At 42.0% G+C, this 18,641-nt stretch overlaps 1 protein-coding gene across 1 annotated transcript; it reads left to right on the top strand.

Moving 5' to 3' along the window:
* Positions 1-4,164: 4,164 nt before the first annotated feature.
* LOC119054726 (olfactory receptor 2K2) lies at positions 4,165-5,196 on the top strand. The gene has a single exon (XM_037152760.2). It carries the CDS (start codon positions 4,246-4,248, stop codon positions 5,194-5,196), a length of 951 nt encoding a protein of 316 aa, XP_037008655.2. The 5' UTR covers positions 4,165-4,245.
* The last annotated feature ends 13,445 nt before the right edge of the window (positions 5,197-18,641 follow it).

Raw genomic sequence — 18,641 nt, forward strand, 5'->3', positions numbered from 1 at the left:
ATCCTTGTTGGTAACACTGTAGTCCTGCCAATTATTGAGAGTATTAACGTCCTCAGCTATTATTGTTGAATCGTCTATTTCTCCCTCTAATTCTGTCAGTTTCTATGTCCAGTATTTTGGGGCTCTGTTTTTTAGGTCATATTTATAGTTGTCATGTCTTGATGGAGCGACCCTTTTATCATTAAATATGGGCCACACTTTCCTGTTTTTTTGCATGTCATAATTTTTTGTGGCAACTCTGGAAATCATACTCCCCTTTCATTCTAGAGTTTGTGGTTGCTCTTTTCTTTCTCAGTGACTTCCTGCACTAATTCTGCGAATTCTCAATTCTTGATTGTACGTGACCACTGAAGCATCTGCTCAGTTAGCCAAGTGGTCAGCTCGTGATTCGATAGATCACCTTAACTGCCTTGCATCCACAAGTTTTCCTTCTGGTAGCTCCTCCTGTACCTCTACTACCCATAGCTCCACTGTGTTGTGTTTATATGATTTTAAGTGAATTTGGGGGAGCAGTAGTGGTGTAGAGACTGGCTAGGACCAGCCAACGACCTGAAATTCAATACAAGATACTACTGTTTTGTGGCTCCTCAGCCTTCCCTGCTACTGGGTATTTCTCATTGGCTAGTTTCTCTGTATCCTTCTAGTCCCTAAAATTTGTGGGCTTTTCCCTCTCTTCCTAAAACCTGCTTCAGTCTTCTGTCTCTCAATGTTTCAAACCCTTATATAGTTTAAAAGACTTTATTTATTTATTTTAGAGAGGGGAAGGGAGGGAGAAAGAGGGAGAGAAACAGCAGTGTGAGAGATACATCACTTGGTTGCCTTTCACACGCCCCACCCAACTGGGGACCTGGCCTGTAATCCAGGCAATGTGCCCTGATTGGGAATCGAACCAGCAACCCTTTGCTTTGCAGTCCAGCGCTCAATCCACTGAGCCACCTGGGCTGGTTATTTTGCACAATATTCCTCAACTTAATCTTGTCTGGTTTGCTCTCATGATCAGATTCAGGTTATGTATTTTTGATGGGAACACCACAGAAGTGATACCATTTCAGTGCTTTATACCAGGAGGCATGTGGAGTCAATTTGTGCCTTTCTTGGTGATGCTACGGTGGTTCTCTTCCAGGTCTTCCCACTTATTGTCTTGTTTTGGAAATCAGTAAGTAGTTTGTGGTGCGATACTTCCACACAATGTAAATATCCTGTTTCTAATCCAGCTTTTTACCTGTGACAACTGCGATGCTTTTGTTACTATAACACTTTATCTATGATAATCTATTACTACAACAACCTTTAACCTTGATTAATTTTAACTACATCATTCTTCTATATTTATTTTTGGCATCCTACTCTAAGGTAGAACCAACTTACCTTCCTGCCTGCCTTCATTTCTTCCTCCCTTTCTTCCTTCCAAGAACTCATGCGTTCTTATTTTATTCTATGGATTATAACCCAATTTTACCATTATTTATTTTGATGTTCAAAATAATCAGTCCCAGATTTGGCCAATGGGAGCTCGATTAAGGGGGCATCTATGGCCTTTTGAAATACCCCTGTTGTTCTTTGCGTATTTCCTTACATTCTCGTGTGGTAAGGTACTCCAAGGTAATCTTGTGCTGTTCTGTCTCCAGCTTTGGTAGCCGTCATTTCCTGAAGGAGCGGGGTTTTCTTGTGGTTGAGAATTGTGTTTAGAAACCAATATCTGGGTGCCAGGTGTGTCCATTGCTGCTGAGTATTCATTGCTTTAAGGTCCTCTTGATAGATGCATGCTGAATGAAATTTCTGATCATTTGTTAGTTTAAAGAGTAAATTTTCACTAGTTGTGGTTTGAAAAATAACTGTTCTTAATGTCTGAGAACTAGGGAATAGTTTCAAAAATGAAAAAGATATATATTTTAGAAATCTAGGGATATTTTTTTTCCTTTATATACCATTTAATTTTCTACAATGTAATCATTCAAAGGAAAAATCTTGATGTAGCTAGGATGGAGAGTGTGGAATAGAAGACTTGGTTTTTACAAGTTCTTTGAAATTATTTTGGGGTAACTATGGTTCACTCTCTGTCTCAACTTTTAAAAGTTTGATATAATTGGATCTTTGGGACATTATCCCTGAAGGATCTGAACTTCCAAACCTCTGTAATATATAGCTGCTGAACTTTTAAATTGTTCAGGGACAATATATATTCCCCCAAACAACAGAGGGTTTAAATTCACATAGTATTTCAGTTTCTATCCTTTGCATTTTTAGTTATGGAGGTAACAATCAATACTTCGGAAAGAAATGAGTTGCGCTGCTGATTTTTCTGTAATACATTTAACATTTTTAACATGGATGAATTTATTTTTTTCTTGCAATTAGCTAACTTTATAAAGTACATCATAAAACAATATTTGGAATTGGTGACAAAGAATTCAGGTGAGAGGACCAATTTTTCTTGGCTACTATTTGTAAACAACAGAAAATATCAAGTCCCAGGCAATGAGCTGATTTTCCATTCTTTTTTTTTAAGTGTTTTGTTTGTTAGTCTTAAGAGTAGCTCAAAAATTTTGATATTCTATAAAATATTTTCTTACACTATTTTAATGTTTTTGTAGAGAATTTGTTAAATAGAAAATTGGGCAGTGAAATTCCTAAGAAATAATCTAACTAATGAATAAGAACGAACTACTGTGAGGTAGGGAAAATGGAGTTCTTAGGAGGAAAAGCAAAAACTGCATGTCCAAGTACCACAGAGGAAAGTAATAATGACCAGTATTCCCTGGAATACCAAACGGGGGATTCAGTGTTACTGGTGGTGTTTGGACCTGAGCTGTAAACTGCTTGGGGACAGATGACTAAAACAAACCAAAAAATGAAAGGATTTGCTAGCAGGCTAGATTTAAGATACAGTAGAAGAGCAGTCAAAGATGATTATGTAATACAATATAATGAAAACTATTTGAAAAATATTATGTCCCTTTATAGAGGCATGATGTAAGATGCTGCCTGCAACATTATTATTTCTACCATCACCATCTGTGCTGCCTTGAAAAGATGGAGACGTGGGAGAGAAATGATAACACTGATTGAAACTGAGAAACTGGGGAAGAAGGTCCGCGATGAGAAAGTAAAGACTGAAGTGTTAAGATAAACCATGCAATTGAGGAATTGATCTACAAAAGAAAGAGCAAACAGAAGATGGCAGTTTGCATTGTAGCCTGGCAGGGAAGGGAATTTTAAGAATATTTGAAACTAAGCGGAAAGAACTAGTGGGGTAAGGAAAAAGATCGAAGCTGCTAACCAGCAATGTCAGTGCAGAAGCTTGGCAAGTTCTAATAATTTTTTTCTTAAAATGTGAAATATAAAAAAAATAAAACCTTCAATGTCTTGTATATAATGAGATGATCTTTCATCTTCTTTTCAAAGAGGTTTTAAGATAATTTAGATAGTTTCATTTCTACATTTCCTGGGTCTTTGTGAATTATAATGTACAATTAGAGTTTTACCTAGGCAAAAATTTTAGACCTATTTACACTCTCATAAAAGTATGGATGTCAGTAAAGAATAGAACTGTATGGTGGGAGTATCCGTGTTTAAATGAGGTGGGTTATTTTGTGTGACTTGTAAACTGGCACTTAAATATGATCAAAATGGGTACCTACAAGGCTTCAAACAGCCTCGTCATGTATTGGGGGAAGTCTGTAGACTTTTGAGCTGTTAGTTGGAAAGGATCATTAATTTAGACCCAGAACTTCATAGTTGTTGGCTTAAAATTCATGTATTTGTTGCTTTCAGTGTTCCTCCTCTTCTTCCAGTGAAGATCATTACTGGCTTTTGTTGTACAAATGTACTTTCTTTTCCTCACTTCCCTGGCTTACTTTTCTAACTTGTGCTCAATAATTTATTCAATGTTCATTCATATTTTTCATCATTCAGTACTTTAAAATCTTGACTGAAAACCTACTGCGTGTCCAGCATAGGATTATGAGCTGAGATTAAATATTAAATGTTTATTTTTATTTTCAATATCACTCTTTTCTAAATTTTGTCATGGAAGAATCTACTTTTTATGTAGATCATATTGTTCTTGGAACAAGAGAGACACTATCCTGTGATATTTTTGTGATAAAATCATGCTTATAGTAGTGAAAATAAGTTTGCAAGTGTTTTCCTAACTAAGTAAACATTATACTTTACCCATCTCTTTAAGTTCTCACATGTAAGGAAGAGAATAAGCCTAGAGTAACTACCAGTGAAGGAAAGAAAATGCCAGGAGAAAACCTCACCATTTGGAGCTTTTTTTTCTTGAAGGGTTTTTCAAGATACCCCACGTTGGAGATTGTTCTCTTCAACTTCAGCCTTGTAATGTATCTGGTGACCCTCTTGGGCAACAGCACTCTCATTTTAATCACTATTCTAGATTCACGCCTTCAAACCCCCATGTACTTTTTCCTTGGAAATCTCTCTTTCATGGATATTTGTTACACATCTGCTTCTATTCCCACTTTGCTGGTGAATTTGCTCTCACCCCAGAAAACCATCGTCTTTTCCGGGTGTGCTGTGCAGATGTATCTGTCCCTTGCCATGGGCTCCACGGAGTGTGTGCTCCTGGCTGTGATGGCGTATGACCGTTATGTGGCCATTTGCAACCCACTGAGGTACCCCATCATCATGAGCAGGCAGGTTTGTGCACAGATGGCCACCGTCTCCTGGGTGACAGGCTGTCTGACCGCCCTGCTGGAAACCAGCCTTGCTCTGCGGCTCCCCCTCTGTAGGAATCTCATTGATCACTTCACGTGTGAGATCCTGGCGGTGCTGAAGTTAGCCTGCGCAAGTTCACTGCTCATGGACATGACCCTGCTGGTGGTGAGTGTGCTCCTCCTGCCCATTCCGATGCTCTTTATTTGCATCTCGTACGTCTTCATCCTGTCCACTATCCTGAGAATCAGCTCAGCAGAGGGAAGAAGCAAAGCTTTTTCTACCTGTGGTGCCCACTTGACCGTGGTGATCTTGTATTACGGGGCTGCCCTCTCCATGTACCTGAAGCCTTCGTCGTCCCGCTCCCAAGAAGTAGATAAAATCATCTCTTTGCTCTATGGTGTGCTTACCCCTATGTTGAACCCCATAATTTACAGTTTGAGAAACAAGGAAGTCAAAGATGCTATTAAAAAACTGCTGAGCAAAATACCATTGCATCAAACACGTGAAAGTCTCTGACCAGGTGCCTGGGGTTGACGAGGCTGCGCCCCTGGCAGGACTCCCCAGGGGAATTCAAGACCATGTACCTCCCTGAAATCAGTGGCTGGACCCTTGGCTCTGTAATTGTACAGTTGTGAGCTAGGAGGGGGACCCAAATGACTGGGAATTAATTTATAAAAAATCGTGCATTATTCTTACCTGTTTAAACTTCAGTCACCTTCAAAGTACACCCCACTTGGTGCAATACACCTACTAAGATATTTTTTTTCACTGCTCAAAACAGTGCTTGAACTTGTCGATTTTGATGCCTTTTGCTGTTTATTTGTTTCACCTCTTTTATATCAGCAAAATGTTTCCCTTTGAGGGCTTTTTTCATCCAGGAAGCCAAAAAAAAATGTTGTTTGGGGGAAGATCAGATGAATAGGGAGGGTGGGATACGGGGGTCCTGCTGGTTTTGGTTAAAAACCGTGGAACACTCAGTGTGGTGTGTGTAGGCAGGTACTCTCGCAAATCACCCATCGTGAAATGGGCAAATGCATTGAAAGAGTTTTCCAAAAAAAATTTCACTGAAGCTGAACACAGCCTCTCATAACAGCGCCAGCCAGCACACTGATGCAGATGGGTTCCTAGAACACGCACCGAGCAGGGGAAGCCTTCACTACAAGTGGCCTGCCCTTCAGCAGATAATTCCAGATTTTTTTTGGGGGGGGCCCCTCCTCGTGCATGTACACAGTGATTGGCTATGGGCAGCGGTAGATCCCAGTTTGCATTTAGTATTATTTTCTGTATTTGTGTTTCATAGTTGTGAGATGTTCTGGGTTATAGAGTCATCCACACATTTGTTCCAGAAGGAAACTTGGAAAAGTTTAGAGTTAGTGAATGTTAGTGCCAGAGAAACTTGGACATCTTCTCTGCCTTAAATCCTCTCTCGGATGAGGCGGGAGCATAATGAAACAACGGATTATGTCAGCGAGAAGGCAGAACCAAAGAAAAATGAAGAGACTTGCTCACTATTGCACCGTTGCCAAACTGGAACTGCAGCCCTTCCTCTCCAGGGCTCATGTGGCCACACCGTGGTGGCTCCCGAACTACCCTTCCCTTCTCAAAACTCCTGATTGGAGTTTGGCTTCCTGAGGAAGGCATCCAACGCCTGCTCGGTTTCCTCACCTGAACCTTGCTTTACTAAGCACATAGATATTTGAGCAAATTGTATCTGTTCCTGTGCAAGTTCCTATCTGTCCCCATACGCTAATGAAGTCTTCTTTCTGTGTGTTTGTGTTTTTGCTTCATTGAATGATCGACTTCACAAGGGCAAGGATTCCTATAAGTTTGTACCTTTTATGTTGATAGCAGCGTTTCAATAAACTCATCAGTGCATCATCTTTAAACTGGTCATTATGTGATCAAGACATAAGTACCGTTTGTGAGAATTAAGAAGCAGCAGCATGAACCATGAGGTAGATCGCTTTCCAAATAGCTGACAGTTAGAGACAATTTACATTTGTGGTTTTAAATATTTTACTTGTATGAAAAGGCTGCATGTTTAAAACCCAGAGCGGGGCCTTGACTGGTGTGGCTCAGTGGGTTGGGCTTCCTCCCACAAACCAAAAAAGGGGTCGCCACTTTGATTCCCAGTCAGGGCCCATGCCTGGGTTGTGGGCCAGGTCCCCAGTGTGGGGCGCAGGAGAGGCAACCACACACTGATGTGTCTCTCCCTCTCCCTCTGCCTCCCTCCCCCTCTCTCTAGAAACAAATAAATAAAATCTTAAAAAAAAATAAACACAGAGTGGGGCCTCTGTTCCCACACACCCTGACCCAGGGGCCCTGGGGTGGGGCCCCGATCGCTGCGTCTGTAATAGAGCCCCGAGAAATTCTGGGAAAGGCTCTGGGATGGCCGTTCTTTGGGAGACCTTTGTTTCCAGCAAAAATCTAATCCCACAAGAAAAGTGGGATTTGTTCTTATTTCTTTTTTCCTTTTAATTTTAGTTTTTCTTCCATTCTTTCTGCTTCCATGCGCACCTTCTCACTCGCCTCTCCCTGCTTTTGGAACAGGGGAGAGGAGAGGGTTTACGGTGGAGGGGGAGGTTCGCCTATTTGACAGATTTCAAACTATGGAAGATCTAAGCAGGTTTAGCATTGGGGGTGGAACTCTGGACCATTTACCTCTCAGCCCATTTACCTTGGATCTTGGGCTCCAACTCTGTGTTCCTGGATGTGAAACCGACATTTTAAGAGGCTTGCAATAACCACACAGCAACAACAGTCTGGTGATAGAGCAAGGGGACCAGTTTGATGCCAGATGTAGCTGCCAAGAGATGTTTGATAGTGGGAGGTGGGACCAAGCCCTGACTGGTGTGGCTCAGTTGCTTAGGCGTCATCCTGCAAAATGAAAGGTCGAGGGTCAGATTGCCAGCCAGGGCGCATGCCTGGGTTGTGGTTTGGTCCCCTGTTGGGGCACGTGCCAGAGGCAGCCAATCGATGTTTCTCTCCCTCTTTTTCTCCCTCCCCACCCCTGTCTAAAATTAAACAAATACAATCTTAAAAAAAGCAAGAAAGAAAAGAAGCAAGCCCTGAGTTTTGGGAGCAGGGGAGAGCTGACCAGGAAGCTTTCATAGCAGCTCGAAGTAATTCTTTTTCTACTTAGATCCCTCAACCATTGCAACCCAAAGATCACATTCATTTCCTGACAATTTCAGAGTCATTTGCAAGTGACATTTTATAGGAGGCTTTCATTAGAGCAGAACTAATTATGGGCCTCCTGGACTTAGCTATAATATGGGTGGTACCAAACATAAACAGGAATAACCAGCGTTATGGAGGTGACTGAAATCTTTACTTCAAAGAATGAACTATGAGAACTTGAAGGGCCTGAGCACACTCTGTAGTCAGTATCTCAGCTTCGATACAAGGAACTGAGCAGATTGTCAGAATGGGACGGGGACCAGAACGGACCGCTGAAAGAGATTAGAAACGACCTCCTGGCTGTCAGACAAAGACCCAAGGTGGAGCCTGGGCAGATACCTCTCTAGCAGCAGAATAGGAGTTACAGTGTTTACGTTACATAAAGTTGCTGCGAAAAAGAGCAAGCACATATAAATATAAACATGTTTTAGACAAAGAACATGTATGAATGACCCACGGACATGGACAACAGTGGAGGAGTGGACTGGGGGCAGGGGGCGAGGTGGGATGGGGGAAGAGGGCAAAGCGGGGGAAATTGGGACAACGGTAATAGAATAACAATGAAAATGATTTAATAAAAATGTGTTTTATACCCTATAGGCAATACTAACGTTAGTTATTTGTAAATGGCATATTCTTCCATTTGGAGTAGCTTGCATCTCAGGCAGTACTGATTACAATGATTACTTTTACAGTCTCAGGTAAGGGATGCTTTTCAGGTATGGTTAAAAAGAAGAACATGTGACAGAGAAGATAAAACTACCCCTGACCGAGCTGATTCCTGAATAAATGATAACATGACCAGATTCCAGCTTTTGGAAATTCTGATCATGTCATTTCCCTGTTGAAGAGCCCTTGGGGCTTTCTATTACCCTGAAGCCCAAGTCCTTATGATAACCTGCAAGGACTTTCATAATCTTATTAATCACCATTTACTCTAGAAACGCAACACTTATTTTAGTTTCATAATAATGATGGTCTCTGTCTTGCTGGTTCCTTTATTAAGGGCATATATCACAATTTGTAATTTGGTAGTGATTGGAGGGTTTAGTACTTGTTCAATGTCTCTCACTAGTCTGTGGGCTCATTGCCACAAGGACTCTATCAATTTTGTTTGCCACTGTCTACCCACGGCTCAGCTCGAGGACTACCACAGAGAAGACAGCCGGTGCCTGCTTCTGCGAAGGCCCACGTGCTCGCTGACCACCTGCTGAATAAAAACATGCAAGTAATAAACCTATGAGGGCTGTTCAATTAGGTCCCTGACCATCCCCGTGGTGAGAGAGATGAAGATGTCAAAGGTGACTTCTAGGTGCCAAAGAAGGCTGACGGTGGGTGACATTACCTGGCACAGGCAAGACTCGAAAAGGACCAAATCTGGGAATTGAAGGGGGAATCATGAGCTGTGTTTTAGACATATGAAAATTATCACGATTTTGAGATAAGTAGAGCTAGTTAGGATCAGTTGGATATGCTAGTTTGGAATTAATCAGAAAGATCAGCCTGGAGATATAAACTTGTGACATAGTTGCATGTATCGAATAATTTAAGTAATGAACAGGACTGCCATTAACTAGGGAGAGTATGGAGTGAGAAAGTTGCCTACAATGAAACTAGAGGAACATGAATATTTAAATCCATAAAGTGGGAAAAGCCAACAGAGGGGTGTTGGAAAGAGGCAGCTCCTAAAGTAGGGAGAGAGCAAAGGTGAGGGGACAGATTCCAGCTGTGGTCCAGAGGCGGTAAGCACGCCATCCTGTTTCCCCCACTGAGTGCGATGAAAACGTCCAGACAGAAAGCAAAGGGCAGCCATCTGATTCTGCAAAATAAAGGGCAGCAGGTAGGCCTGGGAAGGAAACTAGAATGCAAGGTAGGAACGAACTCTTGGTGAATTTTCTGCTTTTTTTTTCTTCCCCCCTCCAATAATTCTTGCCTGGGACTCCAGGGCAACCTGAAACCCAAACCTGCACGCTAGGTTCAGACAGAAGACGGACCAGCAAAGCTGCAAGAGGAGCTCTCTTCTGGTCCGAAAGGAGAGAAATGGGCCCTTGTGCATCAGATGGAGTGAAGTAAATTCCCTGACTTTTTTCTATTATCACCTGCCCCCCTCCCCGGCCTCTGCCCCCAGACAATCCTGTGGCAGCTGGGCAGGCACCTAAGGTTATGAGGAAGGAGAACCCTTCTCTCTGGAGGAGCTGTGGTTCGGAGAGCACTGGAGGAGTTGTATTGCTTTTTATGCCTCTCTATTCTCTTACCATTTGGTACCTGGGGCAGAGACTTACTTCAGCCTCCAGAACTGTGAGAAGGAGGTTTCTGTCATTTTAGCCAACTTTGTCTGTGGCCTGGCATTATGCCAGCCCGAGCCAACTAATACATGGCCCCTCTTCCATCTCCAGAGCCAGCAGACATGAATCAAGTCTTCCTCAGATCAAGTCGCTCTGACCCTGCTTCTGTCATTACATCTCTTTCTCTAACTCTCTCTCTCTTCTGTGCCCTCCTTCCACTTGCAAGGACCCTTGTGATTCCATTGGGCCCAGACAGATAATCTCTGTACTTTGAAGTCAGCTGATTAGCAACCTTAATTTCATCTGCATGTTAACCCCCATTGCCCTGTAATCTAACACAACATACTCATAGGCTTTCTGGATTAGGATGTGGAGATCTTTGGGGACATTATTTTTTCCTACCACACCTTGATTTCGAAGTCATCATACTGGGAAATGGAAACATGCAGAACTTCTGGATCCCTGGACATTGATGCAGAACTTACTCCAATTCCTAAAGACCCAGAATGACTGTGCCTATATATGCCAATGAGTCTGCTTATGCATCTCGAGTGACTCAGATTCACTTCCAAGTTCACTTCCTGGAGACTCTGAAAGTGTCCCATGGTCATTGCCTCAGTTTGCAAGTAATATTTGGAGTAGATATCACCAACAACAGCCACATTCCCACATTGTATCTATGCATTACGGATTAAGGACATTATAGTAGGAGTGTCCAAGTTGAAGCCCTTGGAACTTCCCTTTCCTACCAAATTAAAATGTTGAAAGGCATTCCCCGGGGGAATCATAGAAAGTAAAGCCGTCATCAAAGGCTTGGAAGACTCAAGCAGTGATTCAAATCGGAAGATGTAGAAGGCTGACAGGTTTTGGGGGATGAGAATGAGTTCAATATACTTCCTTTGAGGGTGGGTTTAACTGCAGAACTTCTCAAGTTAGGGTCTTCTTACTAGCTCAGAGAGGGACTGCTGTTTTTCTTACTGCAACGGTGTTAAAACAACAAACTGCCTGCTTTCACTCGGCAACGCACCCGAGTGCCTCCGGCTTCCTCCTGGATTCGCCGGCTGTGTCACAAGTAGGAATTGGGGTGTTGGCCTGTACTTTTCTTTACAAGTGATGACAAGGGATACATTTATTCATTAATGTATTGATTCAGTAGATACTCCCCCAATATCTAATAAGTGTGAGGTACTTTTGGGGGTGTCGTGTGGGCTACGGCCACGAGCAAGACATGAATTTTTGTTCTTAAGGAGTCCAACATCTAATGGGAAAAACAGGCATGAAAACGTCTCAAAACTTAAGGCAGAACAATCCCTTCACATTAGAAATAATGCTTTTATATTATTACGTATCATAATAACAAATCTTCAAGTGATTTCTTTGTCTGGCTTTGGTATAAGCCAAATGCTGAAATATTGGCCTCAGAATGACTTAGGAAGTATTTCCTTCTCTTCTGTTTTTTGGAAGAGTCTGAAAGGACTGGTGTTAATTCTTTTTTTTTTAATGTTTAGCTGAGTTCCCCAGTAAAGTTATCTGGTCCTGGGCTTTTCTTTGACATGAGATTATGAATTTAATACTCTTCTTAGTTATAAGCTGTTCTAATTCTTTCTTCCTTCTTGGCTCAGGAAGGAATAGAAAATTCCTTTTTTTCCTTGGTAAAAGAAGGTATAGAAAAGAGGGTGTGGTGGTTTGTGTGTTCCTAACTGGACAGGAAGAAGTAAATTACCTTGGTTTGTAGATGACATGATCTTGTGCATAGAAAATCCTAAACAACTGACAAAAACAGCCTCTGTGAAATTAGAGCTAACATTCAGCAGTTTCAGAATATAAGATTAATACACAAAAACCAGTGATATTTTTATAGAAGAGCAGTAAATTTAAATAAGAAACTAAGAAAGAAAATAAGAAACTAAATAAGAAAACAACTTCATATATATTACATCAAAAAGAATAAAATCACTTGGAAACAAATTTAAGTTAAGAGTTTCAAGACTTGTACACTAAAAACTACAAAACTGTTGAAAGAAAATAAAGATTAAGCAATGTCTATCCATGTATTTTGCCCATTTTATTTTGTTTTGACTTAGATCCTTGATTAGATGGTAAATTCTTTAATATGTGTATTGCGGCTGTCTTTCACTAATACTTCTTTTTAGAGTAGTTCTATGTTCACAGCGAAATTGAGGGGAAGGTGCAGAGATTTCCCATAATTCCCTGTGCCTGCCCCGCCGCACCCACCATTATCGACATCCCCACCGGAGTGGGATATCTGTTACAACCGATGAACCAACATTGACACAACACAATCACCCCAAATCTACAGTTCATATTGTGGTTCACTCTTGCTGTTGAATAATCCATGGCTTTGGACAAATGTACAATGGTTGTATCCATCAGTGTGGCATCATACAGAGTATGAGACTGCACTGTATTTGCAGTATATAGAGTAAATTTCTTAAACATAACAGTAATACCCTTCCTTGGACCCTCTTGTAACCTTGAGCCACTCCCGCCTCTCAATATTTCACTGTTACTCAAAAGCAGAGATCCTTTCATTTTGAAGGCACTTTGATTCCCCCTTAGGAAACTTCCTGAGAAGGAAAGTTCTCTTCCTAACGAATCTCAGTTGGATTTTCCCAAGCTTGTTTCTGACCTACTGCTTACCTGGGGGACTGAGTCCCCTGGTGCCTTATTTAACCTGTGTGCATTCCAGGGCAGCAGTGCCCCTGGGGTTCTAACTGTAATGAAGCCGGGTGAGACCAGCTCCCCCGGGACAGTGAGAACCAGTCTGTGACTTGCACTTGTGTAGTGGCAACAGCGTCTTAATGAAGTCCTGAGGTGCTGCAGAGAAAGACAAGGGTTACAACTGTCTTGGCTAGGTCTATTTTGTCAACAAAGAAGTGCTGTTGTGCTATTTGGAGAGCTAAGAAGTAGCTGCTCGTTCCCAAGGGGAAGTGGGGGGATCTTCTCCGAGGGGCGGTGGAGCATCTGGAGTCGGGGAGGACTAGGTGGGTGTGCATGGTACCTTACTGTTCCTTGAGCAAAGAAGTACCTTCCCAGTGAGACTCGTTCCTCATCTTCCCTTTTCCTGTCTCAGGTGGACCCGAAGGCTCATCAGTGCATTTCCCTAGTTCTCATCCTCTTGACCTATCTTAAGGGCAGAAAGTTTCCTTAACATTGTGTTCATAGCAGCGTCGTGCCCAGAACAAATTAAGGGCGAGTCCCAAGCTACTCTGCGTGGGTCAGAGCTGCTTCTGCAATGTCTGACTTCATAAGGAGTAGACCACTTGCTTTAGCAATTACCCTGAGCATTGCCGGTCCACAGGAGGCTACTTCTGCCATCAGAATGCCTACACCCAGCTGGGTTTCAAAGAGAACTTGAGTAGCTCATCAAAATTCTTTTTAATTTCCATCTAGTATTTGTTGTCTTTCAGCCACGGACGAAAGTTAGTACTGAAAAGAATTCACATCTGGAGAAAGAATTCCAGTTTAAGAGAGACATTGATAATTAGGGGATGTCATATTTTATGCAAGTATTTCTCAACTGTATTATTCTTGAAAAATGATTTTACCTTCTGTTGAATTTTTGAACGGCATAATGGACAAATATATTTTTGTAAAAACATTAAAGCAAAATGTGTTAGTAAAATTCTCTTTGGAACACATCCACACGTTATCCCAGTCCCGCCCCCAGAGTTAGTTTCTCTAAACATAATCATATATATATGATGCTGCAGACTGAATGTTTGTGTCTCTCTGAACTCATGTGTTTGAACCTGCCTACCTGTGGGAGGGGATAATGGGGGGAGGGGTGGAGGGAGAAGGGCCATCCAGGAACAGGTATAAAGGACACAGGGACGAAGGCAAAGTGGAGGGGTGTAGGACTGAGGGTGGGTAGTGGGGGTGGCTGGGGTGGGTGGGAGTGGTGGGAAAAAAACCCAAAAGGAGATAATGGATGTTTAACTAGACTTACTGTGATGATCATTTTGTAATATATACAAATATCAGATCATTATGTTGCATACCTGAAACTAATATGTTAACTACACCCCAATTGAAAAACCAAACCAAACCAAACCAAACCCTGCTCTTCCATGTGATAGTCTCAGGAGGCGGGCCCTCGTGGGGGACCCGGTCAGAGGGCAGACGCTTTCTGAAGAGGACAGCGCCCTGATTAGGGGCGAGAAGATGGGAGCTCTTCCTGTCTGGCTGGTGCAGGGCAGTGAGAAGACGCTGTTCATGAACCAGAACCAGGACAGGGTCTCTTGCCAGGTGCCAAAGCCACCAGCGCTTTGTCTTGCACATCGAGCCTCCAAACTGGGAGAAATGTTTCTGTTTGTTTAATGAGTTGTCCCGTCTATGGCATTTTGTTACAGCATCCCGAATGGGTTGCAATGATACCTAACCTGTTATAGATATGTAGATTAGATATAGATCGTTCGTTAAATGTTTTATACAAGTCGTTTCCATACTTAGGTGTATTTTATGTTCTTGTGTGTTTATTTCTGAAAAGGAGGTGAGAAAGTCTCCTACTATGATTGCATATTAACACTCTGACTCTTTAGTTCTATTGATTTGGTTTATATATTTTGAAGTTAGTTAGTCTATAAAAATTGATGACTATTGTGCCTTCTTTTTTATTGCATCTTCTTGATGTATCGAAATGTGCTTTCATAATTATAAATATAGTTAATCCTCTTGGTTTCTTCTAATAATTTTAATCTTATATTCAATTTGATATTAATATTGCTACAGTTTGACTTCCTTTAAGTGTTTTTTTAAAGATTTTATTTATTTATCTTTAGAGGGGATGGAAAGGAGAGAGGGAGAGAAATATCAATGTATGGTTGCCTCTCATGTGTCCCCTGCTGGGAACTGGCCTGCAACCCAGGCATGTGCCCTGACTGGGAATCGAATCGTGATCCTTTGGTTCACAGGCCTGAGCTCAATCCACTGAGCTACACCACCCAGGGCCGTTAAGTGTTTTCTTGATGTTTCTTCTCATCTCTTATGTCAAAGTTGCTTTGTCAGTTTAAGCCTGTCTGTATTAAACAGCTTAACGTTTAATTTTACTCCCGTTCTGTCAGTCTGTCCTCTAATAGGAATTTTATTCATTTATATTTATTGTTAGTTATGTTTTATTTAGGCTTGCTTCTACCCTTTATTTATTTGCTATTTTTTGCTTGTTTATTTTACTTATCTCCCCATCCCCATTCTACTGTTTATTGAATTATTTCTCCATTTTTTCTTGCTAATATGGTCCAAGAAATAATACCATACACATATTTAAGCTTCCGTTTTCTAACAATGTCTATGAATTCATAGCTACATCTATATCAATATTCTATTGTTCTAATGATTTTAAAAAAATAACCAACTATCCCAAAACTAAACTCAAACTTAATAGCAATCTCCTACCCTTCTTACCCCTGTGGAGTGGCGGAGGTTCAGCCGGCTGGCAACCCGGCCGGCTCCTCATTGCAGCCCTGTGAGTGACCAGAGTAGCTCCACTTCAGGCTGTAGAGGTCGGGCGACTCTGTTGCATGTGTCTTTTCTCCATCTCCAGGGAACAGCAGATGAGCCGGCACGTGTTCTTCCAACAGAGATGGCAGTGCTGCAAGAGAGTAAGCTTAGCTGTGAAAAGGCCAGTTCAAGTTTCTGGTTGCTTTGTTGCTGCTAACAAGTTACGTGTCCTAGAACAGAGTCAAGGGGTGAGAAAACATACTGCAAGACATCAAGAGGACATCGCAAAATTATATAGCACAGCATGTGGGTGAATAGCCCTATTACTGAGGAAAGGCAGAGGACTGGTAGAATAAGGATCCAGTCCTCCCTTTAACAAGATGATTTAAAAAAAAACTTAGGCAGTCCTTCTTTTTCTTCTTCTCCTTTATTTCTCACGTTGATATTTGAAGGTTTTCGTTTGTTCATTTCAGATTGCTGTTTTTAGTTAAAAAACGTATACTTACTGAGATAAGGGCCCACGGGACCCTGCATGGATCTCGGTTTTTGTCGTGGACGTGGTGACATGCCCATCAGAACCCCCATCAGGAGAGGAGGGCTCTCAGCTGCAGGGACGCCACCAACGGTCAGCTCTCAGCGCTCAGGTGCCGTCAGGACCCGGCTTACTGAATGCCGCTGCCCTGCCAAGGCTGGGCCCTCTTCCCAGGTGGTCACGCCCAAGGACTGTTCAGTGTGAGAGTATGAAAGTTCAGCTCTCCTGCTCCGATTTAGGATGGTTCTAATCCAATTTTTGGCCCTCCTCAGAGAACCAGGCAAGGCTTCTCTTGATATCGAATCACTGCTCACCTTACAACAAATCTTGTTCCCTTACCTTTCCGTCTCTTGCCCAGATATTGAGCCTCAGAGAGCTTCTGAATAAACTTCTTTACACACTAATCTCCAGCTCAGAGGTGACTTGCTGGGGCACCCATCCATGAGAGCTGTAGACAATCCCAAAACATCCTAATGAAAAGCACTCACTGGGGTAGCACTATAAAGGTGAATCACAGATTACCTGGCTGCCAAAGAGGTAGGTGTAGCACAGAAAGCCCCTGGCAGTAATTAGTGGTTTAGTTGTTGAAACATCCACTGTTGTGTAACCGGGAGTGCATTAGCTAGTGCAATGAGTGAAGCATTAATCAAGATAGAAGAAAAAGCCACTATTATAAGAATAATAAAGTTGAATGTCTATTGCTAAACTCAGTTGACACTTAGTAAAAGGAAATGAAAAGTTAAGATAGAGTACTAAGAAATTACCAGCTACGTGTGAAAGCCAGAGGTGCTCCTTAGCATCATATACATTTCTCTTCTATACGTGGAAGGGAGAGAGAGCAAAGGACCAGAGTCGTCAATTAATTGCACCAGAAGGTGAGCTCTCAGTCAAGACAGGTCTGCTTTCACTGAAGACAGTTCCGAAATGGCAGTGTTTAATAAGCCTATTTACTGAAAACATGCTGACTCTTTTAATAAGAATTTTGCAGCCTGAAAACTGCTGAAGGTCTTTCAATATTGTGCCTCATGATCTATGATACCGAGTATATACACACAAGTAAGAATTAATTCCATAGGACAGGTAGGTCTGCTTACCTGTCCTGCCCCCAATTGTGTCAAATAGACTGTTAAATGCAATAGCGAAATGTGATTGACCTCATCAAAACAGATTTCTGAAGGAGTAGATGGAGGGAATCTTCAGTTTGAACCCATTGAAAACATAATAACTGCTAAATAGTCAATTTAAGGAGCATTATACACAATGAACACACATATTTACTGTGGGGTTCTGATATTAACTCACAACTGGTTATAACTATGAGAGTTTTCCTTATTCTACCAGGCCTAGATTTCTCAAGGAGTTTAAGCTCTGTTCATGTTCCACAGAGGAGTCACAATGAAGCCTAACTTGCTTCATCTTCATTTTGAAGGTCTTCAGCTAGAGCGTCAGCCAGGGTCCCCTCCACTCCCCAAGCGAGAAGAATGTTGAGGACAATAGGATTTGAACAGAGAGGGGATGCAGACTGTACATAACTTCGAGGTGAACCAGGGAGAGAACAAAGATGGAGTAGAAATGCATGATGGGTGCTTGGCCCCAGGACACCCGCTGGGTCCAGCAAGGCGGAATTCTCCTGAGCACGCCATTCTGGGGTTGTCAGCCAAATGCCTTTGGCTCAGCCCAAGTCAGTGCCTTCTCGGCTGGGTTTCATTGCATTATTTATTTATTTGTTTTATGTCTAAAAACTGTCGTAAACCCTCAGAAAGCAGACATTTCTGAAAAGAGCTGTGATCCTTTTAAACAGAGGGAACTAATTTCCAAGTTCAGGGGCATTGGTGGAAAAAAGCACCAATAATGGCATAGAAGAGGGAAGAGCCCTGGTGGCCAGAGGTCACCCGGGATAGCAGGTGGGCAAGAAGAACGTTGGTAATTTGATTTCTCTCATGAGGAAACTAGCACAGCTGGGTACTGGCTCAGAGCAAAATTCTGTATTATCATCACCCTTCTGGCTGGTGTTCCTTCTAGCTGGTTTGTTGTGTGGGGAGTTAGAGTCTATTGGTGCTTCTGTCCCTGTTTCTCTTTCTCCATCCCCACTTCTTACCTCTCTTTCTTTCAGGTGGAGTATTTGTATTTTGCTTTCTCTATGTCTTGAACAATATCCTTCCACCTGAATCTGATCTTTCTTAATGTCCTATTATTAGCTGAAACTGATATATGTATATTTTTAAAGTAAATAGGCTCACCCCAAAATACAAGTTTCATGACAGTTTAAAAGAAAAAATTCATGAATGTTTTCTAATTTACTTTTCCAACCTGATTTATTTTGGATCTTGGGCTCACGCTAATTCCTATAGTTGCACTAGGGGGCACTGTTGAGTTATAAACGTCCCAATGGCGCTCGCCTGGTTTATATTAATGCTGAACTTGCAATTCCTTTCATTTATGTCAGTATTTCACCTTCTGGGCTAACAGAAGGATATGCAAAAGAAGTGTGGGTTTGCTTCCAG

Source organism: Artibeus jamaicensis, unplaced genomic scaffold (genome assembly GCF_021234435.1).
Source record: "Artibeus jamaicensis isolate MK-2021 breed Jamaican fruit bat unplaced genomic scaffold, CSHL_Jam_final scaffold_1964, whole genome shotgun sequence".
NCBI lineage: Eukaryota > Metazoa > Chordata > Mammalia > Chiroptera > Phyllostomidae > Artibeus > Artibeus jamaicensis.

Bases quoted from the DNA above. Each gene is read 5' to 3' on its own strand.
- LOC119054726 (XM_037152760.2), top strand. From the start codon at position 4,246: ATGCCAGGAGAAAACCTCACCATTTGGAGCTTTTTTTTCTTGAAGGGT.